Source organism: Peromyscus maniculatus, chromosome 1, assembly GCF_049852395.1.
Source record: "Peromyscus maniculatus bairdii isolate BWxNUB_F1_BW_parent chromosome 1, HU_Pman_BW_mat_3.1, whole genome shotgun sequence".
Taxonomy (NCBI): domain Eukaryota; kingdom Metazoa; phylum Chordata; class Mammalia; order Rodentia; family Cricetidae; genus Peromyscus; species Peromyscus maniculatus.
This window is the reverse complement of record NC_134852.1, coordinates 209,573,968-209,599,167: the sequence shown is the minus strand read 5'-3', so window position 1 is coordinate 209,599,167 and position 25,200 is coordinate 209,573,968. Positions and strand designations below refer to the sequence as shown.

General features: G+C 44.9%; 1 protein-coding gene across 5 annotated transcripts in view; it reads left to right on the top strand.

Annotated features, from left to right (window-relative positions):
- Positions 1-25,200, top strand: part of Nrap (nebulin related anchoring protein) — a 358,082-nt gene that overhangs the window by 288,281 nt on the left and 44,601 nt on the right. For 2 of the 5 annotated variants that reach the window (XM_076563346.1, XM_015997143.3), the window contains 11 exons: positions 1,344-1,448; positions 3,834-3,935; positions 5,353-5,460; positions 6,456-6,560; positions 7,344-7,451; positions 7,724-7,828; positions 12,107-12,211; positions 13,627-13,743; positions 17,404-17,508; positions 18,806-18,913; positions 19,861-19,965. In XM_076563346.1, coding sequence (XP_076419461.1) covers positions 1,395-1,448; positions 3,834-3,935; positions 5,353-5,460; positions 6,456-6,560; positions 7,344-7,451; positions 7,724-7,828; positions 12,107-12,211; positions 13,627-13,743; positions 17,404-17,508; positions 18,806-18,913; positions 19,861-19,965 — 1,122 coding nt within the window. In that variant the 5' untranslated portion in view covers positions 1,344-1,394. The remainder of the gene's footprint in view (positions 1-1,343; positions 1,449-3,833; positions 3,936-5,352; positions 5,461-6,455; positions 6,561-7,343; positions 7,452-7,723; positions 7,829-12,106; positions 12,212-13,626; positions 13,744-17,403; positions 17,509-18,805; positions 18,914-19,860; positions 19,966-25,200) is intronic. The other 3 variants (XM_006978430.4, XM_006978431.4, XM_015997144.3) reach the window with 3 other exon arrangements.

The following is a 25,200-nucleotide window of genomic DNA, read 5'->3' as shown; positions in this document are numbered from 1 at the left end:
CACAGCTCTCTTTAAGAAACCTTTGCTTTTCCTCAAATCATGAAGGTACTGACCTGCCAGTGCTCTCCAAATTGATCGGAATGTGGGCATGACATTTGTACATCTGTGTCTTTGCCATCACAGTCAGAATCATGGTGTGATTTATAGATACTGCCAACTGCCTATAATATTGGTGTGAAAATATGAAGGCTCTGGGACAGCTAGGAGATCTTGAGGAACACAATAGAAGGACTTAGTTTACCAGTTCTCAAGATTTACTGTGAAAGCAATACCTAGTCACTTAGTGGACTGACATCAAGACAGACCAGTGAGACAGATCAGTGAGACAAACCACTGAGACAGACCACTGAGACAAACCATTAAGACAGACCAGGGAGACAGACCAGGGAGACAGACTGGTAGATAAGAATACAGGGTCCAGCAATGAGTTGCCCATGTGTGATTGCTTGAATTACTAAAACAAAACAAAACAAAACATACACACAAAAAAAATCACTGCAGTTCAATGTCGAAAGAATGCTCTTTTGGTCATTCTTTGGTCATTCTCTTCAATGTTGGAGAGATTGATGTTTGTATACTTGATTACAGCTAAATGGTGAAGAATGATAAGACTAAATATTTTTGTGGGAAAGATTAATTTGACTCCCATCCTAACACTATGCACAAAAAGTAACTGAAAGGGTATAACCAGTCAAAACAGAAAAGGGATAAACTTGCATGGAAATGTAAAAGATAGACAATCTCCATGACATCAGAGAGCCAGTGTTTTTCTAGCCTGATGGATGGTGACAGATTAATGGGAAGGAATCGAGTCGGAAGACTTCCCTGTGCTAAGTTTGTGGAGAATTTAGCTTTAAAAAATTACATATCCACTTATTCATGTGTGTGTGTGTGTGTGTGTGTGTGTGTGTGTGTGTGCGTGTGCATGTGCGTGCGTGCGTGCGTGCGTGCGTGCGTGTGTGTGTGTGTGTGTGTGTGTGTGTGTGTGTGTGAGCACTTGTGCCTGGCTGTACTTGTGGAGGTCAGAAGACAGCTCATGGGAACCAGTTCTCCCCTTTCTCCATGTGAGTGTTGGGGACTGAGCTCAGGTCGTCAGGCTTCATGGCAAGTACCTTCACTGGCTGAGCCACCGCTCAACAGAGCTTCACACACGGCAGGAGTTCAATACGTGTCACCTGGCTGCTGGCACAACGAAGCCACCGTGGGACATTGACACGGCGAGCTCTGTTACCGCTAAGACGCCTCGCGGCTGAGACTCAAGTGTCCCGATTCAGCTAGGCGCCGCTCCTTTTCTTTCCCTCCTCTGATGGAAATGTCACTGACGATGCTTTCACTGCACACAGGTCAACGGCCAAGAGGATGGTGAGCAGTTCAAATCCGTTTTCCATTGGGACATGAAGCCCAAGGATGGAGCAGGCACACCCAGCAGGCAGCCATTGATGGGTGAGGTGAGTGGTTTGGAAGGAGAGGGGAGGATGCGGACTATGAAGAGAAGATCGCTATTGCTACCACTTCTAAGGAAACCACCAGCTTTTCCTTATCCACCATGTCACTCCACCTGTCGCCAGAGACCTCCATTAGTCCTTCCTGAGAGCACCCCAACTGTATCTGCCTGGCTCAAGCTTGTCACGTTCTTTCCTCCAACCACAGGGCCTCTGTCACCAGGAAGCGTGGCCCCAGCTGGTGGCCAGTGTTGCTCTTCTTCCTGTGACACATCACCTGTCCCCAGTCCTTGCTCTCCATTCTTCTGTCCCCTCTGATTCAGTCACTCCTGCCTGGCCCTGTGAGGGCCTCCCCAAATGGCTTCCCCTCTTCCTGTCCCCAGTCCAGTGTGCCACATCAGTCACACGGTTTCTTGGATATCTTCCCATGGCCTGTTTATTGATGACCTGCTCCTTAAAATATCCTTGGGCTATTTGTTTTGTGTACATGCACAGTATTTGCATTCTTCTCAATGTAAAAGACTCTAATTACACATAGCACTAAACCTTAAATTCCCATCTCCATCCCAGACCACTCAGTTCACATGCCCAACTTACTAATCCTGCAGGTATCCTTCTAGACTTTCCCATGTGCGTATATCTGTCTGAGATCTGTTTATAACTGTCCCCTGTCTGTGTCTATCAATCAGCTACACAACTGGAGAAAAATGACACTTCCTCTTCATCTTATTAACCGTTAATAGCCAATAGTCCCTCAGGGAAGGGTGTGACGTCATGGGCTCCTCCCATCTATGGTGTGATGTTGCTGGGACCAGTCTTGTACAGATGACACCAGCTGCAGGGAGTCTTGACTGCTAGGTCCAAGAGATGCCCTTTTTTTTTGAGGTAGGGTTTCTCTGTGTAGCCCTGGCTGTCCTAGAACTAGTATTATAGACCAGGCTGGCCTGGAACTCACAGAGCCACCTGCCTCCGCCTCCCAAGTGCTGGGATTAAAGGAATGCACCACCACGCCAGGCTGCAAGAGACTTTTTTTTTTTTATGGTGGCCCATTTCCTCATCCTTCAGTTCTTATGCTTTCTTCCCCCTTTCCTGTGATTTTCTTTGAGCCTTGGAGGGGTGATAGAGATGCATTTAGGGCATTAATTCTTGGAACTTTGAGCAGTTATGGGTCTGTGCCTTAACCACTGTGTGTCTGATAAGGGCTGAAAACGTCGTTAATTCGTGGGTCTAATCATCAATATTCAGAACAGGAGTAGAGTGCTCTAGAGCCAATGACCTCTCTGGCCCTGGTGTCTTGGTCAGGTCACAGTGCCATATCCATGTGTGTCCTAAGTTCCCTCCTGTGGAGAAAGGGCCTCAAATCAAATCAGAACACAATTTTATCACCTATAAAGTAAACTTAAAAGACTTGTTAACCCACAGGGCCATTGTGAAGATAAAGAATAGACAAATGTAAAGATGTCAGAAATGGTGTTAGGTACAAGAATAGCAGCTGTTATTATTTCTATTGACGATTATAAGCCAATGTATTTCTCATTAAGCAATTACTATTGCTTTCCAGCTGTCTTTCCATCCCACAGATACTATTTGTAGAGCTGTCTCCACATCAGCATCCCCTCCAGCTGTGTGGACGTGTGCTAAGGATACACCATCGAGAGCAGTGGTAGGGTGCAACCTGGTAGGGTAGCAGGGTTGTCTGCTCTCACAAGTGATGAAGTTGCAGCCACTACTCTTTCCCACGGTCTCTTTGGGACACAGCAGGTGTTTCCCTAGAACAGACAATGAAATGCGGTGGTGATGTCGCAGCGCATGCGCCTTCTGATTTTCACTAAGGCCGTCAGTTGCTCTCTCATACAGGTTACTTTAAAATCCTTTATTTTCCCTAATGTATATGTAAGCACATAAATGTCTTTTCGTTGCTATTTATTTCCTTAGTTTTATTCCTGAAGTTTTACAGCAAATATTTTAAAAGAAAAATCTATTTTTTTCTTTGCTTTTCCCAATGGCAATCTTCACATACAAAATAAGTAGCAGGTTTTTAAAATTTTGCTGGGCAAAGCTGGCTTACCTCAGACCTCGTGCCAATGGGGACTTCTCCCTGCCCAGGCTTACTGCACTGAGGGGCAAAGAAATGTTTTATTGCATTTGGGAGGTTTCTGTAACAGACGATCTCAGGGAATTCAGTTATCCAAGGTATTAGGTCATTTTCTAGTCTGAAAAACACAGGCAGTTTGGTTGGCTGAGACCCTGCATGTAGGAGCAACTTGCTGTTAGATTGTGTTGATAGTGAAGAATTGCTGGGGGAGTGTGGGGTGGGCTGTGGGGGGTGTGGGGTGGACAACCAAACATTCAGGGAATGTATCTGGATACGTATGCCTGCTTTCTTTATAGAGAGACTATTGGCCAGGGTATGGAGAAGGGAACACTTGGTGTCCAGGATCTCTGCCAGACCCTGAGATCGTAAGGATGGTTGAAGCTCAGTCTCTCAGTGAGGTAAGGGCTTATGAACCACTTACAATTAGTAGGTAACAATTCCTTTACATATTCCTTTCTTTTTAAGATTGTGGTAGACAGAACACCTTCCGCTTGTCTTCTCTTGACTAATGTCACTGTGGCAAAAAAACTCCTGACAGAAAAAAGGGGGTGTTCAATTTTGTCTCATGGGTTCAGGGGAGCTCAGTCAATCATGGTGGTGACTGGTTCACAATGTCTACCAAGAGGCAGAGAAATTAGTCTAGAACCTGAAGTAGATATGACCTTCAAAGGCTGGTCCCCAGTGACCTACTTTTGACAGCCATACTCCATCTCTAAAGGCTCCATGCCACCCTCAAAATAGTGTCACATGCTAAGCCAGGGAAAAAGTATTCAAGACAAAAGCCAGGAAGGGGGTAGTCGAGCTAAAATGCCTCTCTCCCCAAGATTCCCATGTCTCAATCTGTGAATCCCATCACTCAGTTTCCTCACACATCAAAGACAATGTACAGGTGTGATTAAGTTTAGGATCTTTCGATAGGAAGAACCTGGATTCTGAGGGCTCCCTGCAAGGTTCTCTCTAGCCAGTAGGCAGGGAGGCCAGAGTCAGAGAAAAGCCACTGTAGTGATAGAAGCAGAGGTCAAAGCCATGTCAGGTCAAGAAGTGAGGAACTCCAGGGCCTCTGGAAGATAAAGGACAGAGACAAATTCTCCTCCCGTTGCTCCAGAAGGAGCCAGTCCCATGGCCACACTAGACTTCTCACCTCCAGGACTGTGAGGGAGTAGAGAGGGCTGGAGCTACCTTGACTGAGGATGGTGCCCTTGCCCCTTCTGTACACAGCTCTGTACACGCTCCCCATGGAAGACCCTACTTGGAAATTATTGTTAGCTTTTGTGATTTGTTCCTTAGAAAAACAGAAAGAAAGAGAAACACAAGCGCTGAGGTCCTGTTTCTCACTAGAAAAGTTAACCCTCGGGTTGCTCAGAGAGTAAGCAGGGGAATGATTCTCACTAGAAAAGTTAACCCTCGGGTTGCTCAGAGAGTAAGCAGGGAAATGATTCTCATTAGAAAGTTAACCCTCGGGTTGCTCAGAGAGTAAGCAGGGGAATGACACATCTTCCTTCCCATGCTATAGAGCTCTCCCTGGAGATGAATTCCAGCTGAGTTGCTTGGATTAATGGCCGAGTTACGATACAAGGGCACCCGAGGGAGTTGAACCAGGCTCCCCACAATATGATCTAAACACTGATCCCCTTTGACTTAGGGGAATATGGATCCTCAGTCTTGATGGTGTTGTTCAAGGATCATGTTCAAACTTATCCCAGAAACTGACGTGTTTCCAGTGTATGAAATGAGTCCAGTGTCACTGATGTCACTGCCATTTCGTGAGTTCTCATCCAGGACCAGACTGGTTCTCACGTCTCTGCGGTTCTCCAACAGGGCTATACAGAAGCCTACGAACAGCAGCAAGGTAAGGGGAGTTTCCCAGCGATGATCACACCTGCTTACCAAAGGGCCAAGACAGCCAACCAGCTGGCCAGCCAGGTGAGAGTCCCTGGGCTCATGTGTACCCTTGATGCCAAATTCTGACATGGATTCAGCCAGCCCTGCTATTCAGGAAAACAACAAGAAGAATGTTTTATAGGGTTGTGGGGAAAACCAAGTTTTCCTTATAGTGTGTCTTCTGCATCTTGATTGGGCCACATTTACAAAATGTGGAAAGGGAGGGATGCAGAGACCTTATAACTCACCCAAAAACTAAAATAAACGTTTCTCCAGGTTGCTGGTTTTTCTTAGAGTGGATGTGTATGGGGGAACCTGCCCCCACTTTTTCCCCAGGGAACTCTTGAGGAGAGAGGGATAAGAGATATTAAGTAGAAAGATAGAGGGGAGAGAAACAGATAGAATCATAGGATAGCCTCGGGAGGGCCTGGATCAATATCCACTGGCTCCTTCTGTCTCTTCTAAAGGGCCTTTTATAGGACTGCCAAGGGGTGGAGCAAAAGACACCCCCACCCCAGCACAGCCAAGTGCAGAGCCTTCCAATCATCCAGTAACCACACATGTGGTCAAACAATCCTCTAATGCAGCCCTGCTGGATAAAGCAAGCTCAGATGTCACTAGGAAACCTTCGTGGGCTCCACAGATGTGGATCTATCTGGAGAATGGCATTACCTGAGGGCTAAGGGCTCGGGCTTTAGAGACAGAAACTTAGGATTTGCAGCCTGGTTCTCTCAAACATTCGCTCTGTAGCTCTGGTCAAATTACTTAGCTTCTCTGTCCCTCACCTTCTTGTTTGTGGTAAATAATAGTTCCACTGGATGTAACTGTTGAAATGGTCACATGAATTGCTACTTAGTAACACTTAGAAACACCTGGTACTCTAAGTTGGCACATCAGCAAAGATAATGTTTGTGAGCATAGACTTGGTTTGTTTTGAGCATGTCTGAAGGTTTAGCTTCTGGAGTGCTGTAAGGCAGGGTCCTTGAAGAGGCTTGAAGTAGGTGTGGCCACGGTTTTGACTCAGCTTTCCTTATCAGGTACAATACAAGAGAGGCCATGATGAGCGCATCTCCACGTTCACTCCGGTGGCAGACACCCCTGAGCTGCTACGGGCCAAAGCTGGGGGACAGCCTCAAAGTGATGTAAGAAATGATGTAGGAGGGCCGGGGAAATGGATCACCGGACAAAGCATCTGCCACACAAGCATTAGGACCAGAGTTCAGATTCCCACAACCCTTACAAAATCCAGACAAGTGCACTGCCCTGCCTGCAATCCCGGTGCTTGGAAGGCAGGGGCCGGGGTTCTGGGACAAGCTGGCTAGCTAGACTAGCTAGAACTAGAGAGAGCTTCATGTTGAGTGAGAGACGCTGCCTCAATACATAAGGTGGAGAGCAACCAAGGAATATACTAAACTCAACCTCAGGCCTCTCTATGTAAGCTCACCCATATGCAAAGGAGCCTGCAGACATGTGTGTACCCACCCTCATGTGAACACACATATGCCCCCGGCCCACAGCCTCACCCCTGGCCCACAACCCCACCCTGGCCTACAGCCTCACCCCTGGCCCACAGCCCCACCCCGGCCCACAGCCTCACCCCTGGCCCACAGCCCCACCCTGGCCCACAGCCTCACCCCTGGCCCACAGCCTCACCCCTGGCCCACAGCCTTACCCCTGGCCCACAGCCCCACCCCGGCCCCACCCGGTACAACACAGGGATGTGCTGAACTCCACACTGTGTCCTCACGAGCCAGGCACTGGGAATGAACAGGCAGATAAGACGAATTCGGCCCACCAAGCAGTAAGCTGTTACACACATTAAGAACTGTCCAAGGTGGTAGGCAGGGGCTCATGGTACTCTGAGAGTACAGCCCCTCAGATGGTGATGCAGCGGGTCATTCACTGTTTTCTTTTGAATTGTCCAGGTGACATACACAGAAGACTGTGGAACTCAGAGAGGGAAAGGCAGTTTTCCTGCTATGATCACACCTGCCTATCAGATAGCCAAGAGAGCCAATGAGCTGGCAAGTGATGTAAGTGCCCATGGCTATGCACCATGTTAAGGAGGAAGCGGGATCTCAACCTGGATCAGGAAGTCCAACTTCCTGTCTGCTTTTGCATGCTCACCAGAGCCAAGAAGGACCTTTCTGTCATCACTGTCAACCATTTTCCTGTGACCGTGGCTTGCCACTTCATGTCTGAGATGGACTCCCTAGACCCCCACAGAGACAGAAGGCCCCACAAAGCGTGTTTTTTTACTCTTGTGGCTCTCATAATGGGACTCATTGAGTTTTTTCTCAAACAGGTGAGGTATCATCAACAATATCAAAAAGAGATGAAGGGTGTGGCTAGTTCTGTCGGAGGAGCTGAGGGCAAGATGGCAAAGGAATGTGCAGACCAGTATGGCCAGGTATGAGGTACTTCTGGGAGTGCCTGTCTACTCCAAAGACAGTTCTGTTTGTTCCTACAGCTGTGACAGCCATGGATATTATTATCAGGGTTTGGAATTAGGTCCAAACAATATACAGACCACAAATCCCAAGCACCTTGAAAAGAGAACCTATACCAGTGTGGTGACTTGGCCAATGATACGATGTTTTCATCTGTTTACTGAAGGGCAATTATAAGGAATCAGATCGGTTGTGTTAGCACAGGACGGACATGGAGAGAGATCAAAATGTACGCCTTGAGGGGCTGGGGAGATAGCTTCGTGGGTAAGGGTGCTTTCTGTGTGAGTAGGAGAACTTCAGTTCAAATCTCCACCATCCACATTAAAAAAAAAAAGGAGAAAGGAAAAAGCTGGCATTGTCACATGCAACCATCACTGCAGTGCTCTGCATGGTGGAGACACACGGATCGGCAGCCTTACTGGCTGTCAGCCCAGCTCCAGTTCAATGAGAGACCCGTCCTAAGGGAGTAAGTGGGGCATGATAGAACAGGACGCTAGAAGTCATCCTTTGGCCTCAGAACCCATGCACACCTGCATACATACACATGCACATTTAACACACACACACACACACACACACACACACACACAAACACACAAAGGTGGGGCATGATAGAACAGGACGCTAGAAGTCATCCTTCGGCCTCAGAACCCATGCACATCTGCACACACACATGCACATTACACACACACACACACACACACACACACACACACACACACCCAAAAATGTGTATCTTGAAAAATATTGAATATTTCACTAAGTAACAGAAATTACTTCCTTTGGAAGTAAATAGTTTACCTAGGTTGCTAGATAAAACAGTGTATTCTAGAAATCTCAAACCTTGTTCCCAGTCCCATTTTTCTAGTGGACCACATCAGGTCAGGGAGCAGAAAGGTCAGATAATAGACTCAATGTGATTGACACTTCCACATCCCTGTGTGTTATGTGGTACTAGAACATCATCATGAGATATAGGAAGCACTATTCTTTCAAAGTCACAGGAGAAAAATACTGGAAAGGTGTGTGTGTGTGTGTGTGTGTGTGTGGTACTGATGCACTCAATGACATTAAGGGATGTTTTTCTAAATTATTTGGCAGCATGAGTGAACTGTATAGGAAACCACAAAGAACTGATTTCTTTTCTTTAGGGAAACCGAGTCAGCATGGGTGGGCATAAGCCCATGTGACTCTCACATATGCACATGGGATGTGTGTGAAGATGGGTTTTAATCCCTTTGTGAAAGTGTCTACCTAAGCAAGAAATGCTTAATTTTGAGTTTAAAGGACAGTTTAATTGAATCATACAAGCAAACTACAGGCATTTGTTGTTTTAAACTCAGTGAAATATGTTCTTACTTATCCCATGTTTTAGAAGACTCAGAAAAACTTCTGTGAATAGGTTTTCTTTTAAAAAGAAAGAAACACCTTGCAGGAGCTAAGTGTGATGTTTCCATCTGTAATCCTATAACTTGGGAGGGTGAGGCAGGAGGATTGCCAGGAATTTGACCCTGGAAGACCTGGTAAGTTCTAGTCTAGTCTGGAGTACATCCTGTCTCAACAAACAAACAAACAACAAAACAAACAATCAAAAACACCCCCTTGCTTCTATATTTGGCAAAAACCATCCAGTCTGTATTTTCCCATCTCACCCATCCCTAGTTAGGACCCCAGGCCATTTCATTTGTGTCCACACACATTTGGAAGCCACAAAGCCCGTCACAAAGACTCCTAGAACCGTCTTCTGCCCCAGCCCCCCAAATGGACCTTCTTACTGAGTATGTGTGGCCTAGAACATTCTGGGAAGTGAGCAGGAAGGAAGGCTTAAATGATCAGTTTTCACTTGGGGGCCAAAGAGGCCGAGACACTAAGTTTGGCTATAGCTGAAGTGTGTAGTGTTCAGAAGGTTCCTGGTCAGCAGAGCATGTGGACTGGGGTTTCCAGTCCTGATGATAACAAACGCAACAATCCAAGTGGATGTCGTTGGATGGCACCGTGGGCAGCGGTGGAGGGGCTCAGGCTAGCTGCTGCTCGCTTTAGCATGACTTCTCAGGGCATGAGCAGGATGGAGTGAGAGGCAGGCAGTTACACTGTAAATGTCTGTAGTGCCTTCAAGACCATGCAGCTCATTCCTGCTAATGACTAGCTAGACACACGAAAAAGACTATGCTGTGCAATAAATTCGTTATTCATAACCAAGCAATTCCCTAATAGAAGTCAGTACCCTACAAAAAGATACACACACACACACACACACACACACACACACACACACACACACACGCACACACACACAAGCACAGACACACACACATGCACATAAACACAAACAGACACATACACACAAACACAGACATACATATAGACACAAACACACACACACAAACACACATACACATAAACACACACAAACACACACATACACATAAACACAAACATACACACACACAAACACACAAAAAATAAAGCTACCAACACAAAACTAGAAAGCAGAAAACAAAAACCGTGGAGGTTGCCACCAAAACCAAACAACAAACTTAGATCCGTGTTCCTCCTCCAGACTACCTTTCTTCACTTACTATATTTGACCCAAACACTCTGGCTTTGAAGCAAAAAGGGAGGCTCAAGCTAGCCCATCTTCATTTCTGTGGAAAAAAGAATCCTGGCTACTGAGATTTGATCCAAGTATTTCACTTAAGCAAATGTATGTGCTGGAGTCTTGAAGGCAGGCTCTTGCTTCAGAGGAGCCCCCAGGGAGAGTGTTGTGATCCCAAGGGAAGACGATTTCATGCCCTGGGCAGACAGCTGTAGCATGAATCTTAAAAGTTCTTATTAATAAAATCAAACCCGAGGCCAGTTATTGGGGTCCATGCTGGTAGATCAGAGAGACAGAGCAAGCCACAGCTATCTCACCTAGCCAATTCCTCAGCTGGTCCTGTTTCCTCAGACTGGAAGCTTCTGTGTCCTCATCCCAATGGCTCTCAGCTGAACTGCTGCTCGAAAGCCTGAAGCTTAACCAGCCAAATGCTTCTAGTTTCTGGTCCTCACGCCTTATATGCCTTTCTGCTTTCTGCCATCACTCCCTGGGATTAAAGGCTGGCTTTCTGGGATTAAAGGCGTGAGTCACCATGCCTGGCTGTTTCCAATGTGGCCTTGAACTCACAGAGATCCCAGATGGATTTCTGCCTCTGGAATGCTAGGATTAAAGGTGTGTGCTATCACTGCCTAACTAGTGGCTTTTCTGTTCTCTGACCCCAGATAACTTTATTAAGGTACACAATATTTTGGGGAACACAATACCACCACAGACAGCTGGTGAGGAAACAGCTGACTGCCCAGGGTAGGCCTGTGCTGCAGGGGGATTCTGAGACATCCAGGAGAAGGTGCAGCTGACTTGGTTACCACATCCCTTTCCACTCACGAGATGCTGGCTTTGTGAAAGGTTTTTCTTTGTTTTGTTTTGTTTTTTGGTTTTTTTTTGAGACAGGGTTTCTCTGTGTAGATTTGCACCTTTCCTGGAACTCACTCTGTAGCCCAGGCTGGTCTCGAACTCACAGAGATCCGCCTGGCTCTGCCTCCCGAGTGCTGGGATTAGAGGCGTGTGTCGCTGCCCCCGCCGCCGCCGCCGCCGCCGCCACCACCACCGCCTGGCGAAAGGTTTTTCTTTATGGGAGTTGGAGAGTGGTGTTCAGGAAGGAAAGGAAAAATTAAATGAGAACGATCATTCTCATTCTCAATACAAATTTACCCCATTTCAGAGACGGATAGCAGCATGCGGTTCCTCTTCACCAAGTTACAAAAGGTTTTATTCTACGTGGTTTCTGGTTACACCACACATGTGGCTGATGAGGAGCAGTATGGAGATGTCAAAGCACCCTTCTGCACAGATCTGCTGTTGGGCTTCCCAAAGTAATACTTGAGACCAACGGAATACAACTACATGTGTATTCACTAACAGCATCGGGGGTGGAGAATCTCTTGGCTTATCCGATATTGTGATGACTGATGATGATGATGATGATGATGATGAGGATGACAGATTTTTATGTATTTATTATATAATGGTCCAGGCTCCAGGATCTAGTATCTTATTTACCACATGGTACTTCTTTGGCTGTCCCTGGAATGTCCCGTATGGAGGAGCTTTCCTGAGATCAGTCTCTTCAGCTGTCACTGCTGAGCACCACACATTCCAGGAAGGACACGTTACTGACCAAAGCTTTTGATTGACTCACCAGGCTTACTCAGAAGAGTCTGATGAACCTAGGGGAAAGGGCAGCTTCCCGGCCATGATCACCCCAGCTTATCGGAACGCCAAGAAGGCCAATGAACTTGCTAGTGACGTAAGTACTGGCGGAGTCACAGAAGTGGAGATAAGGGAATGCTGAGGGCTGTGTTTACCGAAAGTCATGTGCAGACACCTCTCAGGGCCAAGCGAAAGCAGAATGCTAGCCTGCCCCCGGGTCCAAACTCATGGCATCTTCTTGATCTGCTCATAGGCTTTGAGTCCATTTATCTGTTCACATGAAAATGGGGCTAGACTAACTACACTGGTCATTTGTCACTTGAAAAGGCACAAATGCTGGTCCAGGCAGATAAGCAGGTGTAAAGAGAATCTTTCCCAAAACCCCATAGTGAAATTCAGCCTCTTAGGGGAAAGCTCACTGAATGAATGTAACAAGTCTTTCTCTGTCCCACCAGCCAGCTCCCAAATAATGACATGGAAACTTATTTTTAATTCTGAAAGCTTGGCCTTTAGCTTAGGCTTGTCCCTAACTACCTCTTACAACTTTAACCCATTTATATCAGTCTACATTCTATCACATGGCATTACGTCTCTTCCATCTTGCACCTCCTGTTTCCTCTCCGCGTCTCCTGTCAGCTCCTGTAAGCTTTCATTATCTCCTCCTCCTTCCTGTCTCTGCCCGGAAGTCCTGCCTATACCTCCTGCCTAGCTATTGACTTTCAGCTTTTTATTAGACTAATCACAACAAATACATCTTCACACAGTATACAAATGTCCCACAATGAAAGAAGTCATGTGACTATCAAATTGGGTGTGACCCAGTGAGTGATAAGAGGCTTTTATTTGGAGAATGTTAGGCAGCAGGCGGTCCCTGAGAGATGGGCTATAATTAAACTCAGTAAAGTGTGGTACTTACTGTAGTTCTTAACATGCCAACTTGGACTTGGTCTCTGTCTGGAAACTAGTATCACTTCATCCTTTTACCCTTCCTCCTCCTACTCCTCTTCCTCCTCTCCCTCCTCCTCCTCCTCCTCCTCCTCCTCCTCCTCCTCCTCCTCCTCCTCCTCCTCCTCCTCCTCCTCCTCCTCTCTGCTACTGTCTAGTGAGGACCCAGGCACCCAGGGCAGCACCACCTTTGCCCTGAGAAGGGAAATGCAAGACATTATTCCTTTCTCCTCTGCAGACAGAGAGGAGATGGGGTTGGAATTGAGTGCAGGATGGGGTTGGAATGTCTCTTTGTGATGGTTGCCGGAAGAACCTCTCTCACTTTCTCCAGGCAGTGTTAGAGTGCAAAGTGTGAGAAGTGTGGAAAGGGCCAGGAAAAGTTGTAACATAAAAAAAGAATCGAGTGGTTTCTAAATTTAATAAGAGATTTTAAAGGACCCAGAGGAATTTTCCTTCCTTTAGAGAATTCCGTAGCGTTAGTGTTAGTATCAAATCCGGATCGTTGCAGATGTCTCGTGCGGAGTGCGACAACCACAACCCGGGATTCTCTTTGTGTGCTCCTTCCAGATCAAGTACAGGCAGGACTTCCACAAGATGAAAGGCGCTGCCCATTTCCACTCCCTTGCCGCCCAGGACAACTTGGTTCTTCAGCGAGCTCAGAGTGTGAACAAGCTTGCCAGTGAGGTGAGTGTTGGGGAGAGCCATGCTCCTGTGCCGCCCCCCTTTTCCCTCAGAGCGGGAATGCAGTGGCCCTGCTTAAAAACAGTGCTGCTGCTGGTGGCACATACCTATAACCCTGGCCCTTACTTGACAGGTAGGGCAGGAGGGTCAGGAGTTCAAGGCCACTCTAGGCCATACAGTGAGTTGGAGGCTAGCCTGGACTATGTGAGACCTGCCTCAAATCAAACAAAATGAAACGGCACACTATCTGCATGTTACCAGTTTCCAAATAATGCATATATAGAACCAAACAAATCTTTCTCTGTGGGCTCAAAACTTTCTTTTTTTTTTTTTTTGGTTTTTCGAGACAGGGTTTCTCTGTGTAGCTTTGCGCCTTTCCTGGAACTCACTTGGTAGCCCAGGCTGGCCTCGAACTCACAAAGATCCGCCTGCCTCTGCCTCCCGAGTGCTGGGATTAAAGGCGTGCGCCACCACCGCCCGGCAAAACTTTCTTACTAAATATTCAGAAGTGCCAGATTTGTAGTTGTCAGAAAGACTACTAGACAATACAACTTGTAGAGACTTGTTAAAATTTTTAATTGCTTGTGTGTGCATGCATGTGCACATATGTGAATGCAGGTGCCCTCAGGAAACAGAAGAAGGTGCCAGGTCCCCCTGGAGCTGGAGCTCCAGGCAGTTATGAGCCACCCAAACTGGGAAGCAAACTCGGGTTCTCTGCTAGAGCAGCAGGCCCTTTCCACCTCCACGCCATCTGCCAGCCCGTACGCCCCAACTCTTAAATCCTAAGTGTTACATTAGTGTGGAATCAAAGCCTAGAAAGACTGTTTCAAATGCCACATCTCTCTTATCACCGGAGTCAGAGTTCAGAGAAGCTGTGTCTATTCCGTGAGTTCCACCTGCCTTCCAGGTTGGTCTGGCTGCTGGGTGTGTATTGTTTGAACCACCCTGTGTTTAGGCTTTTCTGAACTAGGACTAGTTGGCAAGCAGTCCCTTCCTAGTGGCTCCTGTCACCTGCACTGCTGCTCAGTACCTTTGAGTGGCAGCTCTGACTATGGGAAGATTGCGGCTACGAAAAGTGCCCCCACACTGTGTTCTCTGCAGCTTAGGCGCTGAGATGCAGATATCTTAGAGCGCCCTGTTCTTCTGTAAGGCTTGAATCTCAAACCAATCTGATTGGTGACCTTCTGACTTTTGAGCTTTGAATACTCAGAATCAGACTTCCCTGAGCCTCATTAGGAACCTTGGATGCTTTGAGGTGGTCTGGTGCTGAGAGATTAGACATTCTAGATGATTCTAATACTCTGGAGCAGATGTCAGCACCCTATGGCCTTAGTTTCAGATCTAGCTCACAGCCCAAATCTAGATCAGGGCTGTTTTTATAAATGAAATTGTGTTTGGGACACAGCACATTGTATCTGCCTACAGACTGCTTTTGGCTGCCATTAGGCTCTGGTGGTGAATTTAAGCACCTGACATAGAGACTATGGGGAGGGCAAAACCTGAAATATTTTATCTATTTTGTTAGCTATATGACATATGATATAGTAACAATTATATTAATATATAATTTATATTAACATATGATATGTGATACATATAATACGATCATTTGTTAGCTTTGGTAAACCTTGGCAATCATTGGACCATCTCTTTTTTTTTTCTTTCTTCTTTTTTTTTGTTTTTCAAGACAGGGTTTCTCTGTGTTGTTTTGGTATCTTTCCTGGATCTCACTCTGTAGACCAGGCTGGCCTCAAACTCACAGAGATCTACCTGGCTCTGCCTCTCTAGTGCTGGGATTAAAGGCGTGAGCCACCAATGTCCGGCATGGACCATCTCTTTTTCATAGCCCAGAAAAGGAAAGTGTCTGGCCTGATATAGAGATCTCAGGACCAAAAGTAGAACCAGAGACCATTGGGTAGGTGGAGGCCAAGGACAGTTCAACCACCAGAAGGAGTATGTGCACATAGAAAAGGACCACTCCTTTTCTATGTGAATATACATGCCTGAACATATGACTATCAAGACATAGCTATAGAGCCTGGAGAGGTGGCCCAGTGGGTAAAGTGAGGACTTAAGTTTGGATCCCCAGCATCCAGTTAAAAGTCAGAAATGGTGGCACAAACTTTTCACTTTAGCATTGTGGGTGGGATGGGTGGGGTGGGGTAGGGGGAGCAGAGACTATGTCCTAGGAACTTGCTCTCCAACCATTGTGGCTGAAACAGCAAGTTCTAGAGTTAGCAAGAGACCATGCCTCAAAAAATAAGGTGGAGAGTAATAAAAAAGACACTCAACATAGGCCTCTGGCCTCCACATGTGGACTTGTGAGTACGTACACATGCATACACACACACACACACACACACACACACACACACAGTTAAAAACTTTTTAGTCCTTAAGTACATTTTATTTTATGTGTATGTGTATGTACCTGAGTGTATGTTTATGCACCATGTACATACTTGGGGGTGGGAAGAGCATTGGATCCCTGGAGCTGGAGAGCCTCCATGTGGGTGCTGGAAACTGTGGGTGCAAGAGCAGTGGCCTCTCAACACTGGGCCATTTCTCTAGCCTCCCCTACCCACTCTAAAATAAGGGTGTATTTCTAGAGTAAGGATTCAAATGCACACATGGTTTTGCATTTTTAACTATATATCATTTGTCAGCATTAAAATGCACCATGCATACCTTTAAAAGGCATAGCTCCACCACACAGTTTTACCACACTGTAACAATTTAAGTTGTATTTCCTTCAGTGAGTGATCCCAAGGGCACTTTCTATTTCATTTTCCCTATGATTATCAGTGAGATGAGCCAGCTCTGTCTCTCTTCATGGTGCTAACCATTAGCTGCTTTCGGCAATTACCTGGGACGGTCTGTTTGGTAACAATAGCCTCGCATCCTATGTGAGGCACACCCGGGGAGCTCCATTACCAGCCCATTTCAAATTAGAGATGGCCTACCTCAGAGTGGGCTCCTTCATCATATTCCTTTGTAAAGTACCGTGGTTAAATTTTTTTTGATGTGTTCACCGAGAGACGTGTGTGGGTCCTCAGTGGGAGGGGTTTCTTGAGTGCACTTGTCTATGTGGGGGGGCTCTCAGAGAAACAGGGCACAGCTGGAAGTTTGGACATCACATAAATACATAAGATGTTTTACCCCAAGGGTACTCACAGCATTTCTAAAATAATTTTTGACATAATAATAATAATAATAATAATAAAAAATTAATTATTAGATTAATATATTATTATTATTATTATTATTATTATTATTATTATTATTATTATTATTATTAGATGCTGCAGAGCAAACCCGGAACCCCATTCTGGGGACACTCACTGTCACCAAGTTACACCCCAACCTGTTTTACAGTTCTTGATCTGTGAAGCATTACAGCACCTGCTATTGAGAAGGGCTACATATGTGTAACTTTCAGAATGAAATAACTTGCTTTATTACTTATTTTTATAAAGGGAAATATGCACAGTTGCACATGTGCACACACACACACACACACACACACACACACACACACACACACACACACTTTTAGTATCCTCTGCCCTACTTTAAATCTTGGGTTGAAAGCTTTCTAAAAAAATATCCCAGTCAAGTCTTGGGGATGTTTTTAAGAAAGTTTTTGGTGTTTGGTTTTCCAAGGTGGAGTATAAGAAGGATCTGGAAAGTAGTAAAGGTCACAGTATCAACTACTGTGAGACACCCCAGTTCAGGAACGTGAGCAAGATCTCAAAGTTCACCAGCGATGTGAGTTATTGCCCGAGCACTTGCTGGGCACGTTTTGCAAGTTGAGCTTCTGAGAGATGGTCTTTGTGACTATTTCCATGTGTCCGGGAGAAGCATGGCCTCCCAGGTGCATGGTATACTGAGTTTTGGTTAAGAGTGTCTTCTGGGATTAGTCTGCTTATTATCAAATGATGTCACAGCTTCAACATTCCTTGCTTGTCTGTACGTGACCGAGTCCTCAAGGCAGGACTGTATTTGTACATCCCATCTGTGTGGCACAGTGGCTGTTCCTGGTGCTGTATGCTAGCATGGGGGCCTGGTTGAGCATGCAGTGTCCCTCTCACTGAGACTGTGTCCTTCTGAGTTAATATGTGATCTTACTTAGCCCTCATAGTCAGCTGAAGAGCCAGATAACATTTCCCCATTTTACAGATGATCAGACACCAAATGCTAGATGTCACTTACAAATTTGTATATCCTCAGAGAAGGTGTATTCAGTCCATTTTGGTACTCCTTTTATTTGGTGAACAGTATTTAGGACATGACTCATTATTCTACATGGTTGCCATAGTGATGAATTTTTACATCATAAAATTTGACAAGAATCAGGTTCTATTTTTTTTTTTGCATAATCATGCCTCAATATCCACAGGGGATTGACTGGTTCAGGACCCCCTTGGTAGATGCTATAATTCTCAGATTCCAATGTCCCTTATGTAAAAATAATGTAGTAATGGGGCATAGCCTTTGCATACACTTCAGGTCATCTCCAGATTAGTTATAATACTCAGTGCATCAAGATGCTGTATAGATAGATATGCTAAATTTTTAAAGGAAAAGCTTATACATGTTTACTGCAGACACAGCCTTCTTTTCAAATATCTTCAATCTGTGGTAAGTTGAATCTACAGATGTGAATGCCATGGATACAGAGGGCTGACTGTATTTAGACAAGGAGGCGATAACACGTAATGACTTGGCTTGTGGACCGTGACCATGCTATCAGGACTTGTTCAATGGTTGTCCACTGCCAGCTCCACACTCTCACGGCACATTTTCATACTGGAAAAGTCTGGTAACTTAAAACTAAAGATGTAAAAATGAACAAACAGAACCAATCTGCTTGGTGCTCCCCACAAGATGTGTTTCTGTGTGCTTGTCTGCCCATTTTTTACCAAGTCCTTGTGTTCTTTTGACATTTAAGGTTTTTTTTTTTAAGTTTATTTTTTTTTCAGTAGTAGAATTATATTTATTTTTAGACTTAGTTTACCTTCATCTAGCTGGGAAATTTTCATCAAAGTTTAATGTTTTCTTGTAGAATAAATATAAGGAAAACTATCAGACCCACCTGAGAGGCCACTATGAAGGAGTTGGCATGGACAGACGCATGCTCCATGCTCTCAAAGTTGGCAGCCTGGCCAGCAATGTGAGTTCTGATTAAGGGATGGTGGGAATTGGCTGGTTGGGGTGTGAAAATTTTGGCCAATTATTTTTTAAACCCCCCTTTAAAAATTGTATATTTAGATATATAAAAACAGATCCACATAGACTTTAAATGTTACCCAATACAATAAAGAATGTATAGAAAGCTTTTAAAGCTTCCAGAGGCTCAGCTAAGCCTTAGCTAGCATTCTTTGACTTGAAGGGTCTATCATCATTAATTGATCCAGGATAGTAAAATGCTCAGCTTCTGAAAGACACAGTAAGATGGACATGTGTGAGTCCATCTTGAAGCGCTGTGGGATCTCAGTGCTTTGTGACTCTGAGTTGGTTAGTTAGCTGGAAACTTTTCCAGTCATTGAAGACATGATGTGGCTGAACAGCAGTTCGAGAGATGGGGTAATCAAACACAAGGGGACAGCGTGGCCATTTCTGCTCTCTCTCTAGCTTTATCAGTCTATGTCACAGATATGCAAATACCAGATTCTAAATCTTGGAGGGAACAAGTTCTTAAAGAAGATTGATTTCACATTCAAAACATCCGAATGTTGGGTTTCTTCTGCCTTAGCAAGCTGATGTCAACTATTATAAAAATAACCGAAACACTGAAATTTTACTTTTCATTCATTTTCTTAAATTGCCAAGAAGCACTTTCACTGTATACCTGTTTGCAAGTGCTTATTTTAAACAAAAATGAGGGTCTCATAATTAAAAAGAGAGATAAAGTAAACGTGCTATACACGGAAGTTGACTAATTTTGGACTAATTAAGAATAATTTCAATTAGTTAAAGGCAAACGTGTGAACATAATGTAATTTTCTTTAGAGGTGATGAAAGTGAATTAATTTTGTTTCTCATTATTTAAAAATATTTATAATATTCAGAGAAGGTTAGGGAAAGTGGAAGCTGATGTCTCTTCTCTTTGGGTTTCAGGTTGCCTACAAGGCTGATTATAAACATGACATTGTGGATTACAACTACCCAGCCACTCTCACTCCAGCCTACCAAACAACAATGAAACTGGTTCCCCTGAAGGACGTGAGTCCTCCACCACCCTTTTATTCTATGTTTGATGTGGAACAAAGCTTAGGCAGCAAGATGGGAAGAAAAAAATCCCATCGATATACAGGAGGTTGGAGGGACTGGGAAAGGGGCCTGCCCCTCCTCTGGGAAGTCAATGTATGACTAAAAACCCACTTTCTGTGTAAAATATGGATGATTCTGCTCTTGTCTTAAACGTATCCTAAAGTTCAATTTCTCCTCATTGAATTTGGGGGGGCTACATCTGCTGGTCACATTTATAATAATTATTCCATAGCAATGATGACCTATAAAAATTAGAACATAGTATGCTAAAGTAGGTGTTAGTTAAGAGTGAGTAACAGGGTCAGCTATACCCTTTTCTCAGGGGTATATTGGCAAGCATAGATGGATGGATGGATGGATGGATGGATGGATGGATGGATGGATTTCTTAGTATAGCAGTGAGCCTATTTATGGTTTGGCATCCCAAACAAAACAATACAATTGATTAAAATTACTGTTTTGCTATCACAATAATTTTATTATGTGTTCAGTATTGAAATTCTAGAAAATATTGAAAAGGGCATAAAGAAAAGGATAAAGTAATTTACTCTCTTAAAAACGAGCTGACCTCATAGTTTGCCAGGGAAGGTGATCATCAGTTTACAATCTAATAAGTAATTCTGTGTGTGTCCACTGATTGCCCAGAGTGCTTTGCTTCTGCTCCCATGGTCTCAGCACAGCTCCAGCTAGTGGCTGGGTTTTCCCATAGTAGATAGGACCTTGTCTCTCCCTCTCTTTTGTTGAGAGTAAGATGTGATGGGATTGATTCGGCTGGATCTAAAACAGTGTCTGGACCATCAAGTTGGTAAATGACAGCTTATTGGATGAACATGGCTTTGTGAAGTCGAATGGAGCAGGGGAAGAGAACCAGAAGGATGTAAGGGACCAATGCTTTCTGACTCTTTTCCCTCAAGAAGTTTTATTAGGTTGCCTTGTTATATCCCAATGAAACCAAAACTTCTTTAACTTTGGTCCAAGTACTTAGCAATTAAAAGTAAAATCATGAGTGTGTGCATTTGCAATTAAGTTCTAGAGACTTATGAACCAAGCCTAATGAACCGCACAGACAAAATGAGACAGATTGTTATAGCTCTGTATTTCCATTGTAACATTGTCTGCTACCAGAGTTGTGTGTGTAGGACTTGGTGGAAATGTTGTAGCTAGTTCAGAAAACAGGACCGCAGTAGAGATTGGGTTCAGGGACAGCATCTAAGGCGATAGCACATGCACACACACACACACCCGGCTCGTTGCTTGCTTGTGCCTGTGAGGAGTAAAATCAAAACACGGCATGCAAAGGGCTGCTGCGTCTCATGTGCGGCAATCAGCTGGCACTGAGTCATGCCTGATGAACAGATACGTCTCCCTCCTTCCTCTTACTCTCTTGGCTCTGGTGTGTGCTTGATCAAATTATTTCTAATGTAGATTATTAACATTCAGGAAGTTTGGGCAGTCCACTTTTATTTTCCAGGAGAATTTGTGCTCTTGCCATCTGGTAGCCTTAAAGGTGGTAAAGACAGCCAAGCAATTAAATATAGCATGGGTTCTTAATTAGAGGGCATTCCTTTAGGTGAGTTTTTATAAACACTAATAGAATTAAAACGGGATTCAGTGTTTAGCAGAGAGCCTTTCAGAATGTAGATTGAAGCAGTGACCAGACATTTATGAAACTGTGAAGATGTGATTAATCATGGAGGCTGTTAATTATGTCCTGCAGAGAAAAGTAATTGTGTGCAGTCACATATTTAGTGCAGAATTATCAGGAAGGAATGTGCTATTTTAAAAATACAGTTTTTGTGACATTTTATCATGCCTCGTTCTGAATTCTAATAAGACTCTATTATGAGCTGATAATTTCCCCCTCTGAATTAGGAAGTCACACCACTCTAATCTCATTAGTAGTTGACATTGAAATGACTTTATATTCCCCAGTTTTCTCTATATACTCCAGACATACAAAGTTTTTCTCCTTGAATTATTAATGAAAGAATACTGAGGCGACGGTGTCTGGACCCAGCAGAGCAGTCAGCTAGGTACCGGATGCTCTGTAGTGTCCATATGCTGTTTTAGAGACAGAGTCATCTGTCATTTGTTTACACACGGAATACATTTCTTGGTCTAAATATACAAGTCAAAGGGTTCTCAGTGGGGAACCCCCATCCATCTGTAACAGTCCCAAGCACTCCAGGGAAACTGGGCTTACAGAGCAAAGACCCAAGGGCACAGCCGAGGACTAATTTGCCAGTTGGTCTGGGATGCCAATCACAGCTTTCGCCCCTTACTAGCTAAGCAATCACTTTAGTTCCCCATGCTTCTGTCACCACGCTGTAGGGTAGGGGTGATTGCAGGATAGTTGGGGGAGTAACTAGGTTAGAGTGTGTGGAACACTTGGAGCAGTGAAAGGTACAGGAAGTCCTGTGTTGCTCATAATTGCTACTAACTGATATCAGCAGGGGCAAGGATAATGAGTAGAGGGAAGACTTGGAATAAATAAGCTGGAAGCCAGAACACCCAAGCTGGTGCTCAGGTTTATTCCATGAGTGCCACTGTTTTTCTGTAGAAATATGGACTTATTTGCCAGCTGTGCATTAGAGCGGATCAGGAGCAGGGTGTGCTGGAAGGCTTGCCCAGAAGACACTTTGCAGCCTTTCTGTCTTCTGGCATTTCATTCAGTCAGCTCCGTTTTCTACAGCGTTCTGAGCCTGAGGGGAGATGGCATGAGTGAGTGTCTTGTTGATGGCTGAGCACACACCTCAGCACCATCACTCAGCACACATCACTCATTCTCAGCACACATCACTCAGCACCATCACTCAGCACCATCACTCATTCTCAGCACTCACCTCAGCACCCACTGGAGACCACACTAGAAGCCAACTGATGCTCCCAACCTGGTGGTTCCAGATGACCGTGGTTAAACTAAATGGCTCATAAAATAAAAACAAAAATCATGAAATTGGGAAAGGGACTGGTAAGGATGGGGTGGGGAGGGTTGGTGAGGATGGGAGGGAGATAAGAGAGGAACGGGAAAGGAATGGAGCACATTGGACGCAAGTATGAAATGGTCAGCTAACAGAAATGATCAGTTAAACACTTTGTAAAAAGAAATGTTGAAAACCAAATTTAGAAAGCCCCATGTCCTGGAGCTCTGTCTTTAGAAGTGACAGAATGCTGTGGAATTTTCAAGGCTGGGAAATTATTCAAGAAACAACCACATCAAGGCTTGCTTAAGCCAGGATTTTATACATTTATTTTTAAAGTTGTCAGTAACATGTGTATACATTTGCCGTACACATGCTTTAAAACAGGTACATATTGTGGGACATCTAAGTTGAGTGAATGAATCCATTTGCTCAGAATATTGCAGTAGTTTTCACAAGAATGTGGGCTTATTGCTTCTTGGTAATAACTGGAAAATAGACGCTGTGTGCTGATTCCTGAGGCCATGTGAGGAGGCCCAGGCAGAGAGAGCAGTGGAGTGTGACTGAGTGACTCTGGGGTCATGATGGGTTTGCCAGACTTGGGCAACCCAGGACATAGGGAGACGTTCAGTAGGGAGTTGCCCCTTTGAGCTAAGCCACAGCTCAGCTTAGGTATTGGATCGGAGAGGCTTAGACTCTCTGGCAGACTCTACCAGCATGGGACATACAGGCAGCAGAGACCCATCTGGAACAGCTATGTGGACAAGGCTATGCCTACATTTTCTTGCTCAGTGCCGATTCCATGTCTGTTGAAAGAGCGAATGAATGAGGAAGTGGCTGGGACCGGACAGGTGGGAAGGGAGTTGGGGACGAGTTTCTTCCTCGGATCTCAGCTCATTGCAGCCACAGCCTCACTTCTTGGCCTCCCCCTGTTCTCTTGCTGCTCTAGGTAGATTTGGGGGTGCTTGCTCACCCCATCTCAGTCCTCTCCAATGTTGCCTACCCTGAGGTTATGAACCTAGGCCCTGACTTTTTTTCTCATGCTCCTTTTCCTCCCATTCTGGGTTGTGGTCAGGGGCATTTAGAGCAGAATGAGCTGGACTGGTGAATATATTCTTCTGTACAAATGACTGATAATACTTTACTCTTTTAAAAATGATTTGCATTTTCAAAAATGAAATCTAGTAACCCTAGTTGTCTAGAGGTAGGAAAGCTGGCAGCCAGTGCAAGAAGCTTTTGGGGACCCCGACTCCCTCTCTTCCAGGAAGACACTAAAATGTAGGTAGCTTCTTTGGGGACCGTGGAAAGGTGAAAGAGAGGCCAAGCAGCAGCTGGTGTACAAGTACACGCACCAGCTCTCTGGTCTCATGAGGATCACCTCTTCAAGGGTACTTTGCATCTCACTCAACACACACATATAGGGCTAGGGCATTACTCAGTGGGAGAGAGCTCACCTAAGGGCATAAGGCCCTGGGTTTATCCCTGGCATTGCAGGGAATAAACAGATGACACCTGTATGACATTGTTAGACCTTTTGTCCCTCTTACATATTCTATTCTCTCTCTCTCTCTCCATCCATCCATCTATCTATCATCTGTCTGTCCATCCATCCATCCTCCATCCATTCATCCATCATCCATCCATCCATCCATCATCTGTCTGTCTCTCTGTCTCTCTGTCTCTCTGTCTCTCTGTCTGTCTCTCTCTCTCTCTTTGAGACGGGGTTTCTCTGTATAGGCCCAACTGTCCTGGAATTCACTCTATAGACCAGGTTGGCCTTGAACTCACAGAGATCCACCTGCCTCTGCCTCCTGGGATTAAAGGCATGCCCCACCCCCACTTGGCCTATTTTCCCTTTTTAAAGCACATCTCTTTTATGAAGTATTAGACATACAGAAAAAAATCCCATTTATAGTATATAGACACCTTGAATTTTTGTTACTACTTATCTTATTTTTAAGGGTGTGTGTGTGAATGTGGGTGTGTGCTCCTGAGTGTTAGTACCTAGGGAGGCCAGAGGCTTTGGATGCTCCCTGAGCTGGAGTTACTGATGATCATGAGCCACTTGATATGGGTGCTGGGAACCAAATTCTAATCCTCTGCAAGACCTGTGCATGCTCTTGACCACGGAACCACCTCTCCAGCCCCTTCATTGTTTTATAAAGCGACCCTGTGTCCATCTTCTCTGGCAGTGAGCCTGGGGATGGAATGACTGGAACAGAGATTTTTTTTTTTTTCTTCTCAAATACAGTTCTGGATTCCAAGG